General features: G+C 35.4%; 2 protein-coding genes across 8 annotated transcripts in view; one reads left to right on the top strand and one right to left on the bottom strand.

Moving 5' to 3' along the window:
• LOC126748915 (biotin--protein ligase) overlaps window positions 1-27,517 on the top strand; it is a 227,154-nt gene that overhangs the window by 172,746 nt on the left and 26,891 nt on the right. The window lies entirely within an intron of this gene.
• On the bottom strand, window positions 7,235-9,672 carry LOC126748995 (uncharacterized). Its single transcript, XM_050458585.1, has 2 exons — window positions 9,169-9,672; window positions 7,235-9,104 (listed from the first exon to the last, which is right to left on the bottom strand). Exons 1-2 carry the CDS (start codon window positions 9,276-9,278, stop codon window positions 7,442-7,444), a joined length of 1,773 nt encoding a protein of 590 aa, XP_050314542.1. The 5' UTR covers window positions 9,279-9,672; the 3' UTR covers window positions 7,235-7,441.

The raw sequence follows: 27,517 nt of genomic DNA on the forward strand, positions 1-27,517 counted from the left end.
TTAAATTTATGGTCAATGCCAAGGGCAGTAGCAAGTTTGCTGATTGAATTTTTCTTAATATGAAATCCCCGGCTTGTTTATTTTCCTCTTTTTGTATTTCGTAATATTGAAGATGGTCCTAGACTTATTTGTCAGTATTATTATTATCTTTTCGATGTTCTTGAGGGAATTCGAAAATATTTGGATGCCTCATTTATACCCATTTTACCACATTTAATAGCCTGTATCAACGCCTCTTGAGTCCAACGAGCTCTCTCTGGGCGTTTGCGCTTGTATTTGGTAGACATTAAGTAAAAAAAATACAAATTTAAATCGTAAGCACGCTTTGAAAATTTTAGTGAGGACTTCTAATTTAGGTTCTTTCAATGTCTTAGTAGAATAAAAATAGTCTTGCTTAATTACATTACATGTATTAGTAGCTACATACATTATTTAATAAATTAAATTTTGGTATTAAGAGTTGCTGGATCCCCAACAGCACAGATACGTATTAAATACATATTTTGTACGTACTCCACGGCATAATGTACGTACACAGTATGTACATACCTTACCGTACTTTTTTAGGACATTTTACGTCATGTATTGGACATAATATGACGGATCTAGCATGTTTCCACGACTCCCTTTTTTGAAGAAAGAAAAAATCATTTGTTCTTGGCAAGAATTGTGAAATACAGTCTTCAATTTTCTTTGTGCTTCTAATCACTGCTTCTAGTGCTGCACGTTAAAATTATATTTTAAAATAAGCAAGTTGCCAAATAATTATCTCACTACTAAAATGAATAAATATGATCTTACCATGAATTGGGCTAGATCGTAGTAGATCCTTCCTATCACTGAGTGAACAGTAAAACTAAATATATTATTGTGACAAAAACTCTAATGTAGGTACGTACGAACTACGTATCCGAAAGTACTAAATACGTTATTTTTTAATAACAATGGACGTATAGGCATAAATATGACATAAAAATTACGTACGTAAGACGTATGATGCTATTTGAGATACTTCTTTTAACTTTTCTAAGGAAGTAAACTTTTTGAGATATAAATTGAAAAATATTTCTTTTATGGAAGCCAGGCCATCTGCAGAAATTGTTATCTTTTCTTAACTAAGATATTTGTATTCCTGATACAACTTCCTCATCAGTTTCATCCTCCAGAAGGCTTAGTATTGCACAGCTCATTTGCAAGATTTGACAAAAAAAATTGTATCCAGATATAAAAATGGAGCCATAATATAAGATTAAACGACTTACCTGTAAGGAAGTTCAATCTGTATTATATGAAGAGCCACGTCCTTATATAGAACACTAGGTAGTAACGTTTTTAGTTGCTACACTACGCACTGTAAAATAAAAGATAAGAGAAAACTACCTGTCCTAACCCAGACCCTTCGCTCTAGGGATCCTCATTACGTTGAAGTGCTAGTAATGAAAAATTTGTTGGGGACTGGGAAACCTTTCGGGAGGGCTGCTCTATATAAGGACGTGGCTCTTCATATAATACAGATTGAACTTCCTTACAGGTAAGTCGTTTAATCTTATATTATATTTCATAGCCACGTCCTTATATAGAACACTAGGTAAATGTTTAAAGTAACGAAAGTAAAAAAAATTTTCCTTTTGTAATAAAATGTTCAATAAATACAAGAATATATGTAAGTTTATTAAACTACAAACCACAAGATAAAGTCTTTAACAAAATTATAACGAGGTGTAAGGAAAATTTTACATAATAACTCTAACAACCAAAAGAAAGTATTACGTAATAAAAGGCTAATATTAACAAAAATATAATAATTCTTCATAATAATAATCAAATATCGAAAATAACAGCATTTCATACTTATAACACAACATAAAGGTTCATATCTAAAGAGTCAAAATTCTCTTTCCATAAGATTCCTCATTACACATAGGTCTGCAATAAAATTTTGCAAAAGTACCTGAATTAGGTGTCCACCCAGCCATCTTTCTAATAGTTTCAATATCAATACCATTTAAAAAACCTGCAGAGGTGGGAGCATGTCTAGTGCTATGGCTAGAAAAAATTGACGTGTCTATACCGGATGAACTTAAAACTGATTTAATCCACCTTGCCAAAGTTTGATTAGATGCTTTGTGATATGGTTTTTTAATTGTTATAAATATACTTATAATATCACCTCTTAAAGATTCAGTCACTTTCAAATATTTTTCTAAAGTTAACGCAACGCAAAGTTCTGGTTTCTCCATAAACCTAGGAATCTTTAAAACGGGCTGAGGGCGATTAGGAGCTGAAGTTTTTAAAAAAGCGTCTATTGATATTTTAAAAAAGTCGTCAACTTCAATAATGTTAGAAACATTAATAGCAGCAATTGTTTGTACTCTATGAGAAGTAACTAGGGCAATTAAAGTTATCAGTTTAAGAGTAAGTTGCTTAAAAGTAAGTGTCTCTAAAGGGTATAACTTAGCCAATAAATCTAATACTATTTTAGGATCCCAAGTCTGGTTATATTTAGGGAAAACAGGCCTTAGCCTAAAAACTCCTTTAAAAAATCTTTTCAGTATGCCATCCTTGTCTGCAATGTTAAATAAAATTTTAAGTGCAGATCTATGGCAATTTAAGGAATTATAAGACGCGCCGTTTGCGAATTCTTCATTCAAAAACGTTAAGATATTATTTAAACGTGGTTCAAATATTGGAAACTCTTTAAGCTTACAAAAATTCCACCATTTTGTGAATGATGAATTGTACTGTTTCATAGTATTCTCGCTAAGAGAATTTAAAAGAATCGGAATATGTTCTATATCTATTTTCCTTTGCGTATAGGCTTGGCGGATAATCTCCCGACAACCAGGGTAATTCTGCTCCATAAGGGGTGGCTTTGTCTACAAGGAGATAAGATAAGATTAGGGCTCGGTTTGAAATATTTTGGTTCTGAAATTAATAGTTTCAGAAACAGGGGATACCAATACTGATTTTCCCAGTCAGGTAACACCACAATACCTTCAGCTTTGTCATCATAAATTTTATTTAACATCCTTCCAACAAGTGGAAAGGGAGGAAAAGCATAAAAGGACAAAGAGGACCAAGAAACAGAGAAAGCATCTACTACACAAGATGCCGGATCTGGTTTCCAGGAGAAATATATATCACATTTGTGGTTTAAATAAGAAGCAAATAAGTCTACCTTTGGTAATCCAAAACAAGCAACAATATTATTAAATGCGTTATTGTTTAAACAATATTCTGTTTCGATATCTTTAATTCGTGACTCTCTATCAGCAATTACATTCTCTTTTGATGCAATATACGAAGCTTTCACCCAAATATTTCTATCTTGACACCACTCCCAAAACTGTTTTGCTAACAAATGAAGATGATAATACTTCGAACTACCCATTCTATTAATAAGAGAAATAACGGTTTTATTATCGCTCCTCAACAAAATAACGCAATTAGAGGCTTCTTTGGCAAAACTTTGTACAGCTAAAAAAGCTGCTGTTAATTCTAGAAAATTTATATGTCTATTTTTCTGAGAATGGTCCCAAAATCCCTGAGCATACTTTTCCTCGCAGGCAGCACCCCATCCGTAAGTAGAGGCATCTGCAAAAATTTCCATTGAGAAATTATTATGATGCATCTTATTTCCAGATAAATAGATATTTTTTCAGCACCATCTTAAATCTTCACGACAGTTTTTTATTTAATGAAGTAAAAGAATTAAAATTTTGACCTGATTTGCGTAAAGCTTCGGATTTTAATTTTTCTAATCGTTTTGTATATAACCATCCTGTTGTAAAAGCAGGACAAATAGACACTAAATATCCGATTAACCTTGCTAGGTCACGTATTTTAACCCTTTTAAATTTTTTAATTGATTTAACATAAGCTAAGGATTTTTTAGTCTTATCATTGGGCAAAAATATCTTTAATTTACAACTGTCCAAATCAAAACCTAAAAATTTACATTTTTGGGCAGGTACAGATTGAGATTTATTTAAATTTATGTGAAAACCTAAATCAGAAAGTAAGTTAGAAGTTATATTGAAATTTTCTCTACATTCCTTTTCTGAATTATCAATTATTAAAAAATCATCTAAATAATTTACTGAAGTCAACCCTCTAGATCGCAAGAAAGACATAATAGGTTTAAACAATTTACAAAATACGTATGGCGCTGTGGATAAACCAAAAGGTAGACAAGTGAATTGAAATAAATCATCTTTAAATTTAAATCTTAAGTATTTACGACTCGACTTAGCAATAGGAATGTAATAATACGCGTCTCTTAAATCGATACCGGCCATGAAAGAATTTTCAGATATTAAGTCTTTAACATTTTTTAAATTTTCTAACTTAAAATGTTCAGTGAAAACAAATTTATTAAATTTCTTTAAATTTAAGACAAAACGGAAATCTCCATTAGGTTTGGGAACTAAAAAATATGGTGATAAAAATTCACCATTTTTATGACTACAGCTCTCAATAGCCCCCAACATTTTAAGGCGATTAATACTGGCCTCTAATCGAGTAACCTCTTTACTAGAGAAACCAGCAGGTAAAATTTTACCCTGATGCGGCCTTGAGTTCAAAGGTATAGAGTATCCCTGAACCCAATTTAAAATTGTGGGATCTCGAGTAATTTTTTGCCATTTATTATAAAACAATCTTATTCTACCAGCAATAGGAGTTGGATTTACCTGATTTAAAACCTGTTTCGATTGTTGTAATTGTATTTCCGAACTTTTATTCTGTCCGACTCGTGGTAGTATCTCCTCTTCGGATTCTGATGTCTGTATTCCGGCGTGTCCCCCTTCTTCTTGAAACGATTTCTCGAAAACGGGCGCTTGAAGTTTAAATTACTGCGAGAAGTAGTGGGTTGTTCCAATTTCTTTTGGTCCATCTTCTGCCTTTGCAAACCCAATTTGAAAGAATTTTTCTTTAATTCATTGGCTGCTCTAGATCTTTCATTAAAATCTTCGCCGAACAGCCAAGAGTCCGGTTTTGCTTCATTAGCAACCTTTAAAGCGACTGGATCTCCAATTAAGGGGTAAATTTGATGTCTTCTGTGCATGGATAGAAGAAATTGGACCTCAGACAATACCTTTGCTACATCGACCAGGCTTTTACTGATCTCTCTAGGGTTAATTATACTGTCATCTTTAATTAGAGAATCCACCGTGTAACCCAATAGACCTAAACCTTTTCCCAGCTTAGTTTGTAATCCTGCCAAAAAATTATCTTTTTTGGCATCCATATTGCTTAAAACTGATGCAATTTCCGGGTTTATTTTTGGTGCGTCAAAGATCTGGCAGTTTTCCGGGATTTTAATCTTTGAAAGATCCTCTCTAACCCCCTTTTCAAAGCCCTTTAAGATATATGTTGACCATCTTTTTAGGATGTTGTTGTCAATTGGAGGTCCATAATTAGTGTCTTCTTTTGAAGGATCTACACCCAGTATGTCGTCATAATTTTTCTCAATTTGCACCACAACTGTTTGATCTACTCTGCCGGTATCTTCTTTATCTGATTCATCGGAAGACGATGAATCAGAAATAATACGCCTACGCTTGCGTACAAAAGGCTTATGATTTCTGGTAGAGCGTCGTTTAGAAACTTCAAAAGAACATTCTTCGTCGCTTGAACTACCTGAAGACAAAGAAAAAATCTTTTGCTAAATTTGTCAAGTGCCTAAAATCTACTTTGTATGGCATTAAGACATTTTAGCTACATACATAGCCAGAAGATAATTTACTTTTGTACTACATACATAGTACATTGCATATACATACATATACATACATATACGTGTGACGATGACATAAAATATAAAAATCAATTGCATACACAATCAATAAATTTCAACAGGAAATATTAACTGTCCTAAACACAATACCGCATACACGGTTGTGAACTCCAATATCTTTAAACTCGATGAACGAAAAACTCAAGCAAAGGGAGTCTATAGCGATTGTTTTTGTCACATCCCCTTCCAAGGCCAAGATACCATGAACTGCATACACAGCTGGTATCACAGATGTAAATAGCTATTTACATCTGTGCCGTAATCTAACGGCAACAATATGCGGTTCGAAAAAATGGGCTTCAAACATTCAAATAAACTGAAAATAATTAAATTATGTACTTACTTGAGTCAGAAGATGAATCATTTTCTAAAAACTGTAATAAACGACGTTTAAAACTCTTATTTTTCGATCGTTTCGGCATTTTATAACACTCTTAAAAGAACTGATAAATCAACAGCGAATCGCGGATAGAAAGAATACAGTGTCGCGTGCGACGCACTGAAACGTAATGAGGATCCCTAGAGCGAAGGGTCTGGGTTAGGACAGGTAGTTTTCTCTTATCTTTTATTTTACAGTGCGTAGTGTAGCAACTGAAAACGTTACTACCTAGTGTTCTATATAAGGACGTGGCTATGAAATATAATTCCATGTTTATATTACATATTCTTATTAATATCCAATAACAAAATATATACAAATTTGAACCTTGTATGATGCTATAAGGATCTCCTGGTCATGCGATAGACAGCCGGGTGTATTAAAAGAGTTCTTTCATCTTTGATTAATTTATTGGTTACAAAAAAAGAGAAGGTCCATCTCCGATCACCTTTTACAAGATTAACCTACTTAGATACCGGTAAAGGCATTGGTTTTGTGCCAAGGTTGTTTAGACACTCATAGTTGCAACGAAACAGGCAGATCGACGCTCTGTCCTTTTACAAAAACCAAAAAAACAATAGTCCGCTGCAAGCGTACCATTGTCATGTTTTGACAGGGGTCTAAAATAGTCCGCGAGCTTAATTAAAGACTACATATTGTGGTTAGGTAACAAGCTTCGCAAATTCATTTACAACTTCTAACAGTCCTCTCTTGGATACCACACATATCATTTTTATTGAATATAACCGTAACATCGAAATTTTACATGAATTTCCTTTACGTGTATTTCAAAATTTATTACGTACTTACATAATATATGAGGCCATTATTTGCAAAACTCGTCCTATGCTTTAAAGCAAATTGTTCAGGAAATGAAAAAAATGCTCACAGAACTACTAATGCATTATAATTTAGCTGTTTTTTTTTACTGGTAGCTTCGTAGGTACAGAAAAGCAAAACCACTAATTAGAAATCTAAAACGCTAAAAATGTTGCTAAAAATAAATAAATAAAGTGCATAGAGAGAGTTTTGCAAATAAAATTAAAAAAATATATATCTTCTAGTTCTTCCCTTTATTAATCAAACATGATAATAATATTAAAACTAGGGTGAAAGCATAAACAAATCCTAATTGCGTTTATTTAACTGCATAAAAAACAAAGAAACATTTTTTCTAACAAAAATAAATGTTGGAAATTCAGTCAAAACAAAATCAAAATATAAATTATTCAAACAGGAAAATCCTCAGTTTGATTTTGGCATCCCTACAACTTATCGTCTTCTTCGCGTGCAGCGGCAGGCTTTGTGAGATGACTTTTATAGAAAGTTAATTGTGGAAGACTCCTCCAATCGTTTCCGTAATGTTGAGCCAGCAACTTGTCAATTGTACTTTTGTCACCCTTCAATTGATTGCCTAATGGTATCTCTTTAGGCGATAGCGAGGAAACTTTGCAATTTTTTTTGCAAATACCTTTAGGTTGCCCAATATTAGTGCGATAATTAGGTTCGCCTTGCACCAGAACAGTACCATTATTCCTGATGAAAATGAAACGTTTTGCTTTATTGAAGGCAAAATGCCACGATGAGGGATTCTTCACTACTCTTTTGGTCTCTGCTCTCCAGTCGAATAGTCTCCAGTCAACCCCTAACTTTCGAACAGTGGCATGTTTTTTAATTATGTCATCATATTGACAAGGTTCGACAATTACTGGTGTCTTCTTTATGTCCTTTTCGACCAAACCAAAAACCCTGTCGGGAGGGATGAAGGAATGTCCAACCATCGGGAAAATCAGTTCCAGACATTTAATGTTTTTTAGCGCCCCTTCTTGAAGCCAGTGGGCCAGCATTGCCATCATTATAGTATTTTTATTTTGGCCGCCACACCCGTCGGCAAATAAATTTATTTTTGTTACGGAATTTTCAAAATTGAAGTTAATCAAAACATCTCGAACAGCCGATGTTATAGCATTAGAATGTTTCGGAGATTGAATTTCGGTCCATAAGTATGAAAAGACATTTGTGACTCTTAATTGAGTCTGGGAGCTACCACATACGACTGTGAAATTATGGTAATTAATTTGCTGGCTAAAGTAGGCAGATTGGTCAGGCAACCGTGGTAAGGCCAGATTCTTTTGACAATCAAAAGAAAAGGTAACTGTTGTTGGTTTAGTGTATTTAAGTAATTTGAAAAAGGTTTTTGCCTTCAATACGTGGATGCGATGTTCCACAATTAATTGATGCCTACCACTCGCGGATGTCATTGATTTAATCTGTTCTTTCGTCCTCAGGCAGAAAGAACAACAGTCAGTCTGTGGGGTCCCAAATGCAATATTGTAATTAGCATTTACATATTTTCTGAAATAACTTATTTTTACATGCATACCTTCCGGGGTTTTTGCCAGATATTGATTGTAGAGCTTTTTAAAAGAAAGGTCACAAGGTAAATACATCCGGACACTTGACTTGCTTCGGCAATAGTGCGATTCAACACACTGAATTGATTCAATGAATTGCTTTATGCTTTTTTGCTTGTCAATATTTTTTACACCTACTCGATCGCCACCTCTGCGTTCCTTTGGAAGAGCCCCGAAAAGCACATAATTTCGCATTACCCTTTGAATTCTATCTTTACTAAAATTTGATATTTCCAAAAAGGCATTTCGGCATACCCTTATCAAGTGCCCATCCTTCAAACGGATATTGTATTGTATAGAAACCTGAGCGTGGTCTGTTTTACCTCTTTTGGGTTTGTTTCCCGTGCAGCAAGCCAGTATTCGCCTATCTTGTTCTATCTTGTCTTTAGATTCGTACAAGTACGCGTGACACTCCTTGACCTGCGCCATCGTTAGTGTCGTGCAATAATAAGGTTGTCCTGGTCGACCATCATGCTTGCAGGTCGGATACGTTGCCAGAGTCTGTGGTAAATGTCTAGAATAGAACAGCAGGGATTAATTAAAAGATTCTATGACACATTAAAAAATGATATACCTACCGCATACGCTTGGCAACATTTCTTTTATAGTTTTCTGGCTGACGTTCTTTCTTACGTCCTTTCCCAGCAGGGCTAGGTAAAACACTTGAACTAGCATGTAGTATTTCCATAGCAAATAAGACGTTAAAATAATAATTGAACACTGAACAATATCAACAATCGTTGAAATAAGACGGACGATAACAACTAATATGACACACGCTGCGACTGCAAATAAGACGTAAAAACACATAAACAGCTGCAAAAAGTCACGTGAATATTCTAACGCGCGCTATTGGTTCAAACGCATTCAGCGAGTTTTGCAACTAATTTCGCGAAGCATAGAGCCAGTTTTGCAAATTACAAGCCTTTTTGATATGATATTTAGGTATCAAAGAGCCTGTTTAGCGCGGAACTGACTCGACCAAACTATTAGCCTTATAAAAATGAACATTTCTGACACAAAAAACAATTTTCGGTAAAAATGTCGATTAGCGAGTTTTGCAAATAATGGCCTCATATATTACATTACATACTTATGCATAGTATTACATTCTTTAGTGTACACATATATACTATCTGCAGTTTTTGACTGAACTTGAATAAAAAATATTTCGACTTTTAGAGTTATATTAAGAAGAGCTTCTAAAAGGAAATTTAAATTACAATAAGTCCATTTGTCGATGACATTGTTTTTTCTTCTTTACTTTCTGGTCTAATGTTTTCCAAACATTCGAGAAACATTTGCATTCTACCGTTGATCTTATTTGTAAATCTTACTCGCCGACGTGCTGCGCATGCTGTCACATCAACTTTAAAAATAAGTACTTAACTTTAAATCCTCTAGCTAAAAAACTTACGATTTATATAATTATTGCAGCAAGGTATAAATTGAATACCTTATCGGTTATTGCCTTATAAAATATAGATTTTTTTCAAGAAATAGGCAAAAAAAATTGCTTGTTTATTTTTTTATGTGATATTCTTTGTATTATTTACAATAAGTGTTATCGGCGTATAAAATTCCTCTTAAACATTCTGAATGAGCGTTTATTTTGGCGAATTAATCTAGTTGCAGTAATTATTTGGCAACGTAGATCTTCCTCGTTATGATTTCCTTGGCGTAACCCGTAAGTCCTTAAAGTAACTCTATAGAAAAGAATCATTTGGGTAGAGGTCAGAAGAGCGCTGTGCCCAACGAATTGTACCTCTCCATCCAAACTTACGAGGGTAGGCCCTATTTAAAAACTGTCTCACTTGAAGACTGTAATGAACAGAGGATGAAAAGAGGTAAGGCTTATTCCAAAAATATTCGATAGATTTCGGTCCAACTAACGGACCAACTAATGAACCGTTAAGAATGCCAACCTACATGCTACCAAATTGATGTTAAAAGTGGTAATTTAAAACCATTCTGGGGCTAATATGCCAAGTGGTGTAAATTTTTTAAACTATTTATTATTTGCAAATTTAGTTTATGACAAAAAACAAGACAAATTAACATTCTACATTTTTGAAACAACATGAGATAGTGGGATCACAACCCACCTAATCAAGCTTGTCGTATGGCATCATAATAACTTTAAATACAATATCTTAACTTTATGTATTATGTTGGTTTCAGTTATGATACCCGAATGAATGCGAAGAGATCTAGAATCTATAGATTTGTTAAAAAAATTAACTTGCTTTACAATTATATTATAAATATCATAAACAGTTGCGGAGGAGTTTTATAGATACCTTTTATACAAAAAGTTATCGTCTTTTAATAAACTTACATTACTAGGTTTGTCATTGGTAAATAACACTTCATTTACCTGGAGTTCATTATATTTAACTTTGTTATTTGTAAATAAATTAAATACATTTTTTTAAATCCTAGTTTCTTCTCAAGTCTTTTTATAATTGGGGTGAATGGCTTAGCAGACCGAATTTAATTTAGGAGTTTGCTGCATGAAGAAGGATGGTGATCCATTTTTGGTTATTATTAAACAATTAAAAAAAAACTTTTTCTAAGATCTTGATTAAGGTGCCTAGTTAAAACATATTCACAATGAATGGAGTTTTCAAATATTCAAATAAAACAGTAACTGAATTAAGGATCTAAATAAATCCGTAAATGCAGTGAATATTTGTTTCAATTATTTTAAATAATTCAGTTGACCTAAAATAATTAAGACCAAATTTATAAAAAATAAGAACTTAAATTTGAATTACTTCAAACATTCCATGATAAATAAATCCTTAACTGCATTAATTGACTGGAATAAGTATAATTACTAAATCAAACGAACTTACCTGTAATGAAGTTCGATTGTAATTATATAAGTCCTCGTGAAGTAAATAAGACAACAACGAAGTATTCCTACTTCATAACGCACACCACGGATTTTAAAGTGAACCAATAGCTCCCTATATACCTGCGCAGACATACCCCTCGGTCCTCCAACGTCATCCGGCTCATTATTTTAAAGACTAGTTAGTCTGCAGTGTCACAAAAAAAGGGTATCTACACTTAAAGACAGGGAGGATGGGACTTATTTACTTCACGAGGACTTATATAATTACAATCGAACTTCATTACAGGTAAGTTCGTTTGATTTAGTAATTATATTACGTCCTCGTTCCGTAAATAAGACAACAACGTAGATGTTTAAAGAATTTGTGCATCTGTAGACTAACACAGGAATCTTTTATTACAAAATTAGAAATAAAAACAAACACTCTAGTGGAAAAAGACTTTTTAATAAGGCATATATTGTTGAATAACCTAAGTATAACCCTAAAGTTTAAGTAGAGACTTTACACTGCAAATGAGACTCTACTCTAAACAACAAACAAAAACAAAAAATTTTCCAAATCTATCAGCTATTATATTCTTAAGTAATGACTAAATGGTAACGAAATAAATCAATCCAAACAAAACAAAAAACAAGTAAACAAAAAATATATATACAAAATATAGAAATATATTCTATACACTAACTTCAATTTGTATTCAAATAATATATTTTAATAACAAGGTCACTTTAATTAATCTAATATATCTCTTGCATAAGAATACGGATCAGAAACAGGTCTCTTATAAAAATTAGCAAATGTTTTTGAGTAATCGGTCCAGCCTGCTGCTGACCTAATAACATCCATCGAAACACCTCTACGATTTGCTAGAGATGTAGATGCGTATCTCGTATTCTGAGATATTAATGCTTGACTTAACCATAACATTCTGGATCCATCGAGAAATTGTTTGTGATGACGCGTTGTGATAGGGTCTTTTAAAGGTTATGAAAAGTCTATTGCAAATTGGTAGCTACACAAATAATCTTATCTTGTTCATAAAAAGGTAAAGAAATGATGGGTTGTTTTCTACTTGGCCCAGAAGTTTTTATTCGGTTACGAATGAATATTTGATTAACCCCCTGGGAGGAAGATTTTATATCTTGACATTCTATTACTAACAGGGTGTGAACGATCTGGCCAGAAGTAAGGGCCAACAACATGGCCAACTTGAAATTAGTTCCATAGAAACAACTTCATTTATTAAAGACCTTAGATAATTTAAAACCTGCAAAGGATACCAAGTGTTAACATATTTAGGTAAACTGGGTCTTAAATGAAAGACACCCTTAAAAAACCTTTTTACACGGAAGTCTTCAGCTAAAGAGGGTCCTAAAATTTGGGCTATAGCAGAACGATAGGAATTTAGTGTTCCACATAAACAGCCCCTGCTGTATTGCTTCTGCAAAAATTCTAAAACGACTTCAGTTGAGGCAGAAAAACAGTTCTTGTTTCTTGAATGACAGAACTGGTACCATTGTTTAAGGCCCGAGTCATACTGTTTCATGGTGGAAGAAGTAATTGATGCCAGGCAAACATCCACCGCGGCCTTTGGTGTCCCCCTCTTTTCTGAGGCCTGCTGGATAAATATCCTGCCACCAGGGTAAGTTGCCTCCAAAGAGGGTGCGATCGAGACCTATCAAAACATAAAAGTAATTCTTCGTTGGGTTTTAAATAAACAGGAGGTATCTTTAGAAGAGATATAAAAACGGGGTACCAAGGCTGGGTGGGCCAATAAGGTACAATTGCAATACCCTCTCCTTTATATTTAATAATTTTCTGCATAACTTTAAGAATTAAAGAAAATGGCAGGAAAGCATAAAATTTAAAATCTTTCCAGTCAAGAGTAAAGGCATCTACCTTAAATGCATGAGGGTCTGGGTGCCAAGAAACAAACAGGGAACATTTGGAATTGATGCGAGTTGCAAACAAGTCTATGTCTGGTCGCCCAAATTTTAGGATTACCTGTTTGTAAAATTTATCGTTCAATTCCCATTCTGTTTCGAAATCTAACCTTCGAAATTCTGAATGTGCAATCACATTCTCCTTAGTATTGATGTAAGAAGCATGGATAGCAAGATTCCTCTCTTCACACCATTGCAAAATTTCCCGACAGAGGGAATTTAATTTAGGGTACTGAATCCCCCCCCATTCGATTAATGTAGGCAATGGCCGTTGTATTATCGATACGCAGAAGAATGTTTTCATTATTAAGATTACTAGCACAGCATTTGAGACCAAAAAATGCACCCCTTCAATTCTAAAAAATGTATGTGCTCTTTCTTTTCTTCTAATGACCAGAAACCATGTGATTTTATATTGTTACAGTGAATGCCCCAACCTGTTAAACAAGCATCTGAAAAAATTTCTAGATGGAAAAAACTTAACTTGATATAGAATTACAACTGTTTTCTAAATGTGTTAACCACCATTTTAAATCTTCATGAATCACTGCGGATATATTCTACGGATATATGACTCTATCATAATTACCATCTGCTCGCCTTAGTGCTAAAAACTTTTCTCGCTCTAGGAGCTTGGTATACATCCAGCCAAAAGGAACAGCTGGACATACAGATACTAATTTACCAATAATTTGAGCAAAAGTGCGAATTTTACAAGTTTTGGACCTTTTTACAAAAAAACAAAAATTTAACACATTTTAAAAGATGAGGCTTTTTGTCATCTGGTATACACAATGTCATATTTAGTGAATTTATAATTAAACCCCAGAGAACGACATGTCTGAGAAGGGGTTAATTGGCTTTTGTTATAAGTAATAACAAAACCCAAATGTTCAAGAAAATTGACAGTTTTTAAAACATTTTCTTGACAGTCTTTGAATGTTTTATCCAAGAGCAAAAAATCATCAAGAAAAAGTACTGAAAGTGAGCCTTTTCCTCTGAGGTGAGAAAGAACAGGTTTCATTAATTTAGTAAATATAAATGGGGCACAATTAAGGCCAAATGGCATACAATTATATTCAAATAATTCACCGTTAAACATAAATCTCAAAAATTTCTTATAATTTTTATTGATGGCAATTAAATAATAAGCATTTTTAAGATCCAGAGTAGACATGACAAAATTTTTATGAATAATGTTGGAAACCGTTCTTTGGTGTTCCAGCTTAAAATATTGTAAAGAGACAAATTTATTAAGAGACTTTAAGTTTAAAATTAAACGTTTAGAACCGTCAGGTTTTGGCACTAAAAATATACTAGAGATATATTCTCCTCTACAATGATCTACTTTACTAATAGCACCGGAAGCCAACAATTCGTCAAGTGACTCCCTTAAGGCAGTTTTTTCAGAGTCTGTCCACTGCCTCACGGAAGGCCTTAAGCTTTGTCTGGGCTTAGTTAAAAAGGGAATTTTTAAACTTTATATCCAGGATAAAATATTTTTGTCATGGGTAATTTCTTTCCATTTTTCCAAAAATTTTGACAAACGTCCTACTAAACTAACCTTATCGTCTATCGACTGTGTCTCGGGGCTGGACGGGCGACGGTGGACGATCGACGACGGTCCTGGTTGGACGACCTTCTCTGGGTCGCATAAGGCCTTTGATGGGCCAACTGGGAGGGAAGTGTCCTGTTCTGCCGTCCACCGCGATAGTTCCCCTTTTGCTGCATTTGTCGAGGTGAACGTTGAGAGTTTCTCTGAACCGGTGCCGGAAACTTTTTGGTTGAGGTACTAGGTCTGGATGACCTCGCATGCTTTAAATCCAGTCCAACCTTTTCGATGTCCTTGGAGGCCCTTATCCGCTCTCCAAGGTTTCTTCCGAATAGCCATTCATCTGAGGACACATTTGTTAAGGTGTCCCTTAAATGGTTCCTAAGATTAAGCAGTAATAAATATCTACGAACCACTGAATATTTATGGTGAAAATCTAGGAGCAGCCTGCTGGTATCACTTGCTAGCTCCACATAGGACCTTTGAGTGCTCCCCCCCCCCTTTTGAAATAAGAGCTGTTGTCAGCTGTCCCAAGGCTGAAATGGCTGTTCCAATTTGGTTTTAAAGGACTCTAAGATTGGAGTCCCTACGAGAGACCTGCTCGTTTAATACAGAAGAGATCTCCGGATTAATTTGGGGTCTCTTCAGGTGAGGACAGTTCTCTGCCGGTGGGTATTTATTGAATAAGCTTTTTACTGTCTCTTCCTTAAGCCCTTTAGTAAGAATGAAGGACCACCTACTAGCAACATCTTCATGAATGTTAGGGCCTCGTAATTCTGGAGGTGGCTGCTCGTCCCCCAAAAGAACTAAGATGGTGGCATCGCATCTAAACCTTCTCGGTTTTCTGTAAAAGAAATTTACTGTTTAGAACTTTGCTAATAAGATTGTTTGTACTTTACCGAGTACTTTTGGAAACCATTTCCACAGTAAGCAAAGAAAACTACTATTACCATAAATAGTAAAAACTTATAAATGGTTTTGTCTGAAATACATCATAATATCGCAGAAAAAGGTAAACAATTTTATTAAAATACATTAGGATTAAAGAAAAGCTAGGTAGGTGACACCACTTTTAAAAGTATAATATTTTATTATACTGGTCCTATTTATTTAGTATAATATACCATAATACTATACATGACCTATTTACTATAATATGCCATAATATTAGAGGTCCCAGGACTAATGTCAAAAGCTCGGTCAAAGGAAAGATATACCATAATATCAATCCAATCCAATCCAATATAATATACCATAATATTATACCGAATTAAACTTCAAAATAAAACCAACGGGGGTTATTCAATTTTTTCTGTCACAATAATCCCCAACCAAATAAAAATAAAATAAACAATGACCAAATTAAGCGAGTACACATCTGAGTTTGACGTTTCATTGGCGGGAGCTCTAATGCCAGTTGCATAAGCGGCCAAAATCGATAATGGTACATCATCATCCTCCGAATATTCTGAAGAAATCAAATATTCGTCAACGGGGTCAGCGTCCTCAGTCTGAGAGCGAGAGCAGCTCGGATTTTGAAATATAGACGGTCACACTGACCTCAACGATCTCCTGATGTCACTCTCGTTCTCGCTCAGGTTCGGGCCCAAGTTCAGGCTGTTCCGACGGTCGTTCTGTGAGCGAGAGCGGCTATGATGGCTTCTTCCACGCCCTTTCTTCAACCGCTTTTTCAATTTCGAAATTTTCCATTGAATATAATCCTCATCGTCCGAATCTGAACTGGAATAACGCCTCTTACGTTTCTCTGACATTTCCACAAACAAAATGAATAAAAATTTAAAAAATTTGGCTTACACACGCGAAAAACTACGAAAAACCCGGGTGCAATAACGTGGCGTACGACACGAAAACAGAGAATGAGCCGAATGACGTTGGCGGACCGAACCGAGGGGTATGTCTGCGCAGGTATATAGGGAGCTATTGGTTCACTTTAAAATTCGTGGTGTGCGTTATGAAGTAGGGATACTACGTTGTTGTTTTATTTACGGAACGATGACGTATTATAATGCATTCTTTATAAAACTATCTCTGAGGTATTGTTCTAATACTCAATTAGATAGTTTTAAATTTGCTTTTATAAACCTATATTTTTCATATTTTTTTAAATCAAATTAGATCAGAAGTAAGCTAATTGATAATATTATGATTTTCGAAACTCCTTTTTTTAAATGAATTAAATGAACGACACTGCTCTATAAAGGCTAAAGTATCTAAAAAAAAAATTGAAACAAAATAGCTTGTATTAATAGGTTAAATTGAATTCAATATTTATAACAACATATTTTGTGAACATCACTTGCGTGGGGCATAAAATAAAGACTGTTAATTATTACTAAACTAGTTTATTCATGAAAAGACACCAAAAAGCGCCCCAACATGAACCGTGCATGTAAACTAACGCCTAAGAGAGAACATGTAATATTATTTACCATTGTATTCTAACACTCCTCCCTCAATGGTAAATGCCTTATTCTAACCCTAACATATTCCTAAACTTACAAAATAAATCATTCCCAAGTGGTTTTGTCATGATGTTATACAGGATTTTTTAGGATTTTAAAATCAATAATATTTCTTAACCAGCACGATTCACTTACAGCTAACGCTAATGAGACATACTTTGCCTCAGTCGATGAAAGAGCCACGTTACACTACTTTCGCGACGACCATGAAACCGCACAATTAAAAACTCTAAAGACATAACCTGAAGTTGACTCTCTGTCCAGTTTATCACCGCCCCAATTGGTGGTCCGCGTACCCAACAACGATGTCACTTTTATCAGTCACTGATTTCCTTTTATATACTAAACTATAATTCCAAGTACCCTGAATGTATCGCATTACCCTTGTAAGTGCCTGATATAAATCTAAAGAAGCACAAGATTGATATCTACTAAGACACTTATACAAAGACATAAGTCAGGTCTTGTGCAAGCGTACATTATCGACCCTATTAACATTCTACATTTATGTTCAATTTCTGTACTCTTAGAACAATCTCTTTTTAAAATATCATGGCTAAAATTCAAGTCCATCGGAGTTTTACAAGGCTTGCAGTTTTGCATTCCAAACTTTTTAAGAATGCCTCGTAAATATTTACTTTGATTTAAAAACATTTTGCCCTCAAGAACATCATGATTCACCTTAATTCCTAAAAAGTTACTAATTCAAATCAAATCCTTTATGTCAAAACTCTCTTTTAACCTGCATTTAACATTTTCAATTTCATTTAAATCATTTCCCGATAATAAAAGATCATCCATGTATATTAGCAAAAACACCTTAGACTTTTCAGTAATTTTAGTGTATAAACAGTATTCAAATTCAGATCTCTTGAAATTTAAAGCCAACATAAAATTATGAAATTTTAAGTTCCAATTTTTCGGAGAACTCTTTAAACCATATAAAGACTTTTTAAGTTTGCAAATTTTTTCCTCATTACCTTTAAATCCTTTTGGTAATTCTATAAATACATCATCATTGATGTCTTCAGCCCGTAATTCCTTCTGACCTCCATTTAATAGAGTTCTAGCTGCCTCAACTAGAGTTCGCATCTCTCTCTCAGCATGACCATTTTGCTCAGGGGTGTACACAACTGACCTCTGATGTACAACACCCTTACATCTCAGAACTTCAGAAAGGGGATGGTTTATAAACGGCAAACCATGGTCCGATCTCAGCACCTTCAACTTACACTCGGTTCTCGAGTTCTCAGCCGAGCCAGTTCTGATGACACTCTACAAAGTTACTTGTAGCCCTATTTGCACCTACAAATCTCAACTTGTTCATATTATTGTCTCTGGTTGCCACAACACAAACATCATTGTCTTTGTTAACAATTTTGCACCCTTTACCATTTGAGCCCATCTTAAAGCTCTTGTCCAAAGCACAACCCACATAAAAAGATTGAATTCCAGTTGCGGTACACCAAACACCTCATTTAATGTAATTTCTCTCCATATATTTTCTGAAGAAGCTTGAACTCTATAATTCCAATGCGTTTAACCTCCAAAAGATCACCATTGCTAACTCTTACTTTCTGGCTACTTTTAAGTTCTCTCAGAGTCTCAAACATGCTTAGATCTTTACACATATGCTCACTAGCCCCTGTGTCGAGGCACCAATCTTCACATACCTCGGTTTTGGAGTTAACTAACTAAAGCAACTGGCTGGTCACCGTCCTTTTTGCCATTTTGATTGTTATTTTTCCGGTGCCAACAATTTTCTATCTTATGGTTTTTGATAGAAAAAACAGTCCTAGAATCACTTTTCTGTTTTACTTGGGCACTCCCTTGCCATGTGACCAACTTTATTGCACGTAAAACATTTCCTGGCTTCGTTTTCTTTAAGTTTTATTTTACTAAAACTAGCAGCTAAGGCTGTATGCTCCTCTGTGGACTTATACCTGTCTTCCTCGACCAACAACCTTGAGGTAAGCTGTGCCAATGTTTGACTCTCTTCTGATACAGACTCCCGAGCACTTTTAAAATGCTTAAATCTGTCCGGAAGGGACATTAACACCTTTGTAATAATCATTCTATCTGATCGGAGCTTCCTCGGCGCGTTTCAATTTAGTCTTCAGCTCTTCAATTTGTGAAATAAAATCAGAAACAGTCTTACTGTCACTAAAAGACATGTTGAAAAATCTTTGTTGAAGTAAATGTATGCTTACTTGAGATTCTCTCTCGAATACTGCCTTCAACTTTATCGACATCTCACAAGAGGTTTCACATGATAGCAGATGAGTTAACGGGTCTTGGTCAACCCTCAATACAATAAGCTCCTGTGCCTTGGCATCCTTGCTAAGCCAACTTTCCAGCTCATCCCCAGAAGCTGGTCTCTTACAATCTCATAAAGTCCTCTGCCTTTTAACATGACCCAAATCTGGAACTCCCACAGAACGCAGTTTTCATTGCCACATAATTTAACCATTGTACTTTGCCCTTTCTCCATGACTATTTACTTTGAACACAACACAACAACCGCCCTTGAAACCAACAGCAAAGACGTACTTTTTATCGATAACTCGAAACTCCTAAACTACCGGCTCGTGCACTTTTTAACTAATTCACAACGATCAGTCTTAATTTCCGGCGATCCGCGATACCTGGGCCCATAACCACTTGCGTGGGGCATAAAATAAAGATTGTTATTAATTACTAAACAGGTTTATTCAAAATGAAAAGACACCAAAAAGCGCCCCAACATGAACCGTACATGTGTAACGTTTAGTTTTCTTAATATTTTATATGTTTTTTAGGAATTTCGAGGGAAATTAAAATCACCTGTTTTTCAGTCTTCAGTGTTTATATTGGTCTTGCTGTTCTTTACCATTCTATGTACAGATTAAAAAAGGGGGAGGGAGAGCCCCCTCATGCGCTTTTATAACTCACAATTGCCAACCAAATAAAACTAAATATTCCTATAAAAATAACTATTTACATTAAGCAAGGTTTACATTAAGAACTAAAGGCGAACATGTATGAAGTTATAAGTTACAATAAATGGTGGAGGCGCTAGAAAACCTTTTACTTTACATCTCCTGTCGATATAAGTGGACTGTATGATTTTAATTTTTTGTACAAAAACGCATATCGTTATATAGAAATGGTTTATTCCGCATAAAACATTAAAATACTTCAACTTATAACGCGGTTAACACGATCGTTTCGGCGGTCGGTGGCAGAGAGAGCATCACGGCGGCTGACCATGCACTCGCTGCTGCTTGTCGATGTTGCCGCTGTTGACTTGCCAACATGCCCCCGGCCTTGAAAGGGATGACTTTCAATCGTCAATGGGCAGAGGACATATTTTCGGAAAAGCTCGACGAATGATACCGTCTGCTGTCTGGATGGAAGCCACACGACAAATTCCATCTTTCCCAGGATGTAAGCTTAGTATACGCCCAAGTTTCCATTTCATAGGACTAACTGTGTCCTGCTTCAGCAGTACCATGGATCCTGACTGCAGCTCGCCTTGCGTCTTCTTCCACTTGGTCCTTTGCTGGAGTTCTGAAACATATTCTTTCGACCATCGTCGCCAAAAGTTTTGTCGCATCTGTTCCAGAAGTTGAAAGCGAGAAAGTCTACCAGTAGGTATCGCAGTGATGTCAGGCTCCGGGATAGACGTTAGTGGTTGGCCGATGAGAAAGTGGGCGGGAGTTAAAGGATTGTCGTCATTGGGATCGGTTGATAGCGGTGAGAGTGGACGGGAGTTTAAAATCGCCTCAATTTGCGCAAGTATTGTCGTCAACTCTTCAAAAGTTAAAATATTATTGCCCACCACTCGCTTCAGATGATGTTTACTTGACTTTATACCTGCCTCCCAGAGGCTACCAAAATGAGGCGAATGAGCCGGAATAAAACGCCAGCCTATGCCTTCAGATGAGCATGAGTCAGATATTTTATCTTGGTTTTCGAACAAAAAACTTCCCAAATTTTGCAGTTCGTTATTGGCACCAGTAAAATTGGTGCCATTATCAGAGTAAATTTGTTGGGGTTTCCCGCGTCTACTTATAAAGCGTTTTAACGCTAGCAAAAAGGTATCAGTTGAAAGATCGGAAACCAGCTCAATATGAACTGCCTTTACAGCGAAGCATACAAACAACGCCATATAACATTTTGAAGTCTTACAGCCTCTACCCTTACGGTCTTTAACAATAAAAGGTCCGCCGTAATCTACCCCACAAACTTTAAAAGGATGGCAAGCATTTATTCGATTTTTCGGCAAATTACCCATTATTGGATTTATTGTTTTCGCATTAAATCTAAAACAAGTTACGCATTGTCGTACTGTTAATTTTGCGAGATTTCTGCCGGATACAGGCCAAATCGACTGTCGCAACGAATAAAGTAAAAGCTGAGGACCTGCATGCAGTAATTTCAAGTGCTCTGATTTAAAAATTAACTTGCATAGAGGATGTTTTGTAGACACTATAATAGGATGCTTCTTATCGTAAGTATAATCCGAGTTCTTCAGGCGACCTCCAACTCTCAGTAAACCGTCTTGATCGAGAAATGGATTAAGGTTGAGGATCCTGCTTTTAGAATTTATTTCTTGGTTATTTAATAAGTCGTTTATTTCTGCTGCATATGACTCGCGTTGAGACACTTTTAAGATATATTTGTATGCCTTTTGTAGCTCACAAACCTTAATAGGGCCTTTTTCTCGTTCAGAACGTTTAATAAGGGCAACGAATCTTAAAATAAAAGCTACTGTCCGAATAAGTTTGCTTAACGAAGAGAAACGACTTATTTCTATAATTGGTTCTAAGCAATGAATCGTAAAGGTTTTTAAAACCGACTTAAGCTCAGGTAAATTAATTGAACCGGATACTTCTTCAGGCCAGTCACATTCGGATTTTCCTAGCCAGCGAGGACCCGACCACCACAGATCAGATTCTTGTAAGTCACATGGACTAACGCCTCTCGACAAGAGATCTGCGGGATTGTCCTTGGTAGGAACATGTCGCCATTTACAAATATTAGTCAAAGTTTGTACCTCAGAGACTCTATTGGCAGTAAATGTTTTTAGTTTATGCGGTTCGGTTTTCAACCATCCGAGAACGATGGTCGAGTCCGTCCATAGAGTAACAGAGGAAAATTGAATCTTTAATGACTCTTTCACGATTTTAAATAATTTTGCTAAAACAACAGTGGCACATAATTCGAGTTTAGGAATCGTTATTGTTTTTAACGGCGCTACCTTAGATTTTGCGCATAAAAGCTTAACTGAAACGTCGTTATTTTGATCTATGGAACGTAAGTAAATGCACGCTCCATAGGCATGTTCGGAGGCATCCGAGAAACCGTGCAATTGAATTAATTGTGTGTTATGCACAATTACATGTCTTGGAATAGTCAGCGAATTAAGCTGAGGAATTTTAGTTATAAAATTAACCCAATCGGTATGTATATTTTGGGGAACGGCTTCATCCCAGTTTAGTCGCTCGAGCCATAGCTTCTGAAGTATAATTTTTGCCTTAATAATGCACGGAGATAATAGACCTAGGGGATCGAATATTTGTCCAACCGCAGAGAGAATGATTCGCTTTGTTATGCGACCATTAATGCTTTGAGACTCGATCTTAAAAGTCAAATTGTCGGTGTCGCATGACCAACCGAGGCCCAAAGTTTTAACGTTTTTATCTTCCCCGAATTGAACTGTGTTTTGCGAAGGTACTTCGCCATGTATAATTTTAAGTACTTTATGGCTGTTTGAGTGCCACTTGCGTAATTTAAAGCAACCTTCAGACAAAATTCTGGAAACTTCCGTACCAACACGCGCTGTTTCGTGAATAGAATCGGAGCCGGAAATTAGATCATCGACGTATAGGTCGTTCTCGATTATTTGAGATATATCCGGGTAATCTTTTTTACAGTTTTAAGCTCAACTATACAACGAATAGCTAGAAACGGCGCAGATGCCGTTCCGTAAGTAACCGTATAAGGTTCATATGTGTCTAGTTCCGCGTTCGGATCACTACGCCAACATATTCGTTGGAAGGCACGTTGATTGGGTTTGATCAGTACTTGCCGATACATTTTCTCGATATCGGCCGTTACAACAAATGTATGAATTCTAAATCTTAGAAGTATGGATAAAAGATTGTTTTGAATTGTGGGACCTACCATTTGAAGGTCGTTGAGAGATACACCCGAACTTGTGGAAGCCGAAGCGTCGAATACAACTCGAAGTTTAGTTGTAACCGAATCCTCGCGTAGCACTCCGTGATGTGGTAAGTAGTATTGAATCGCTTTACTGTCTAATTTATTTACTTTGGTCATGTGACCTAACGCCTTATATTCTGTCATGAAGTCAACGTATTTTTCTCGTAAGTCAGGATTATGTTTAAATTTTCTTTCTAAAGAGAAGAATCGTTTTCGAGCCTGTTCCTCCGAGTCACCTAGCTGACTCACACTTGCCTTAAAAGGAACGGAGACAGTAAATCTACCCGTTTCCACGTCGCGTTTCGTATTTTCAACAAAATGTTGCTCGCATAACCTTTGTTCTTCGGATAAGGCTGATTTTATGACACATTCTTCCAGCTCCCAGAATTTTGCTAGCTGGGTTTGGATGTCACAATTTAAAGACAAGCTACAATGAGTTTGCGCATTCGAATTGCCAGGAATGTTACCGGAAATTATCCAGCCAAAGGATGTTTTTTGCAACACCGGCTGATCGGGCGCAAGATGTATTTGACCGACTAACATTAATTTCCAAAATAGATTTGCACCGATAAGCAAATCTATTGGACCAGGCTTATTAAAATCTGGATCTGCAAGAATTATGTTTTTTGGAATATTTAGCTTAGTAATATCCGCGAACGTAGTTGGTTGAACACTAGTAATTTCGTTTATAATGAGACACGATATCTTTACCGAATATGCACTGTGATGCGACTCAACACAAATTTCGCATTTTTTCTTAATCTGTGATTTATTGTTATTTAGACCTACGACGGCCATGTTAATCGTTTCCGTTTCCAAATTAAGTAGATCGCATAATTTAGACGAAATAAAACTAGATTGGGAACCCGAATCTAGTAATGCGCGTACCGTATGGGTTTTATTAAATTTATCGACAACCTGCACCAAAGCAGTTGCGAGTAAAACGTTTTCTTGCGCAGCGATATTAGAAGAGGTAAGAGAGACACTTGCGTTCTCTGTCGTATTATTTTCGCGTTTATCGTGTACGTTTTCGTTGTTGTATTGAATATGCAACAAAGTATTGTGCCTACCGTTACATTTTCTGCAGTTTGTTAATCTGCAAACCGTATTTAAATGACCTGGACGCAAACAGTTTATGCACAACCTAAGTCTTTTTGCATGCGTATTTCTTTCGGTCGCAGATAATTTAAGAAAGTCTGCACAGTTTCGAATATAATGACTTCGTTTGCAAAAAACACAAACCGTATTGTGAGTCGCATAATCATTTGTATTAAAATTCGCATTATTAGGTTTTAAAGCATTAGCTTCCGTATTAACAAATGATTTAGATATTTTCGTTTGTCTGTTGGGAATATTGCCTGAAGAAGTATCGCGTTTCGATTCTATGGTTTCTAGCAGGTCGGCTTTCGACTTTAAAAATGCTTTCAAGTCGTCTAAAGTCGGAAGCGCCATGTTTGACCTAAAACTTTCCCACTCTCGCGCTGTTGCATTATCCAACTTAGAAGTTACGATGTAAATTATCAATGTATCCCAATATTCGGTGGGCTGATTTAATTGTTTCAAGGCTTTTAAGTGTTTTGAAATTGAATCAATTAAAAATCTTAAGGATTTCGAAGACTCGAAGCCCTTAACTTCTAAGTTAAATAGTGCTTTTACGTGGTTATGAACAAGAAGCCTTTCATTGTTATACCGTTCGCACAGCAAATTCCACGCTACCGCGTAATTTGCCTCGGAAAATTCAATTGACGCTATAACCTGCGACGCGCAGCCTGAAAGAGATGATTTAAGGTAATGAAACTTCTGAAAATCACGTAGCGCACTGTTTGCATGCACTAAAGAACTAAAAGTCTCACGAAATTCCAACCAATCCTCATGACTGCCGCCAAATTTTGGTACCTCAACTGGCGGTAATCGAAACCCATTAAACTCGTTTACGTTAATAACAGCTTCATTTTCCGCGCAAGAACGGCCACTTAGAAGCTTATCATCCCTCAATAATTTGGAACGTAGTCGCTTACCTCGCGCTAACTCGGCATAAAAATTATTCGAAAATTCTTCGCATTCGGCATACAAAGCATCTAACTCACCCTCATCGACTAAATTCTCTAAATCTGACTGTACCTGCTCATAAGCCTCTTGTATTTTGTAAATTTCATCTATCCGCGAGCTTAAATTTAAAACATCATCATCCACAATAGCTAAATCAGAAATCGCATATTTTGATTCTAAATCGTCTAAAAATTTCTTAAAATGTGTAAGTCTGGCTTTTACAGAACCTCGTTTACGTTTAAAACTCTTTATTTGCTCTTCGACATCAGCCATTTTTTTTTTTTTTATAAATTAAACAGCCAAAATCGTATACGACAATACCCACACAAACAGAAACAATCTTACAGACAGGAAATTATCAGGAAAAGAAAAAGGACTTACCCACTTGCAAATTCTGCCAACCGACTAAATCCGGCAATCGCGCTCGATCACCACTGTTCCTCGTTCGCGCCTCGTCTCGTTCCCGGTACGCTTGCACTTAAATATAATTTCGCCTCGGAATGGAAAATTACTGTTCGATTATTCTCGCTTTGCCCTTAATCTGGGTCGTAGGACCAACACTATGTCGATATAAGTGGACTGTATGATTTTAATTTTTTGTACAAAAACGCATATCGTTATATAGAAATGGTTTATTCCGCATAAAACATTAAAATACTTCAACTTATAACGCGGTTAACACGATCGGCGGTCGGTGGCAGAGAGAGCATCACGGCGGCTGACCATGCACTCGCTGCTGCTTGTCGATGTTGCCGCTGTTGACTTGCCAACATCTCCCCTTATGAGATAATTATTTATATATATATTTTTTTTTTTTTTAGTACTAACAAAAAGCTTATTCTAAAAAATTATATAATTCCAATAAAAAAAAAACAATTTATAATTTCTGAAAGAAAGTAAAGTTTACATCATAAATTTAATAACAAACATATACATTTATACAAAATATACAATGAGCAAAAATTATTAAGAACAACGTTCTAAATTTATGTAACTAGTCGGATACCTTATTATTACTTCTTAAAAAATATGGTTCTCTGAAAAATTTTGTTTTATATTTACTATCATTTTCATTATTAGATATATCTGACACACGTTCTTTTTTTATAATAAGGTGTTGTCTAGTTCTTCTAAAACAATTACCAAATTTATCTTTAATTAGATATGACCTGGGCTCCTTACATTTATCCATAATAACACCATTTTCCCATTCATTATTTTTTTTAAACATTACATCCTGATTCACCTTCCCACCTGCCAAGTTTTTTGAATTTTTATCATGGTAAAATTTTTGTTTTGTCCTTCTTTTAATTTTCTTTTCTTTTAATTCTTTAAAATCTACAAGTCCAGGACTAAGCATAGAATCCACAATAGGCAAATTGTCCTTTAGTCTGCGATTGAATAACATTTGAGCTGGTGACAAACCCAGATCAGGAATTGAAATATTTCTGTATTTTAAAAGATAATAATCAATGTCATTCAGATTACCCCTATTTTCATAAAAACATTTTTTTAACATTTTCTTACAAATATTTACAGACTTTTCAGCTAAACCATTGCTTTTAGGGTAATTCGGGCTAGAATTAATTAAAACTATATTACATTCACTTAAAAAATTTTGAAAACTTGACGAGTTAAAAGGGTTATTGTCGGATACTATAAAATTAGGAAAACCATATATGGAAAAAATTTGTTTCAAATTTTTTTATTATGTCATCAGCTGACTTATTCTTAATTTTTTTTAGTTCTATCCAGCTAGAAAAATAATCCATTATTGACAAAAACAAATATCCCTTAAATTCCAAAATATCCATAGCAATTTTTTCCCAAGG

Source organism: Anthonomus grandis, chromosome 2 (assembly GCF_022605725.1).
Source record: "Anthonomus grandis grandis chromosome 2, icAntGran1.3, whole genome shotgun sequence".
Taxonomy (NCBI): Eukaryota; Metazoa; Arthropoda; class Insecta; order Coleoptera; family Curculionidae; genus Anthonomus; species Anthonomus grandis.

Coding starts and splice junctions, on each gene's coding strand:
- LOC126748995 (XM_050458585.1), bottom strand. CDS start 9,278: ATGGAAATACTACATGCTAGTTCAAGTGTTTTACCTAGCCCTGCTGGG. Junction 9,105..9,168: donor AATGTTGCCAAGCGTATGCG/GTAGGTATATCA, acceptor GTTCTATTCTAG/ACATTTACCACAGACTCTGG.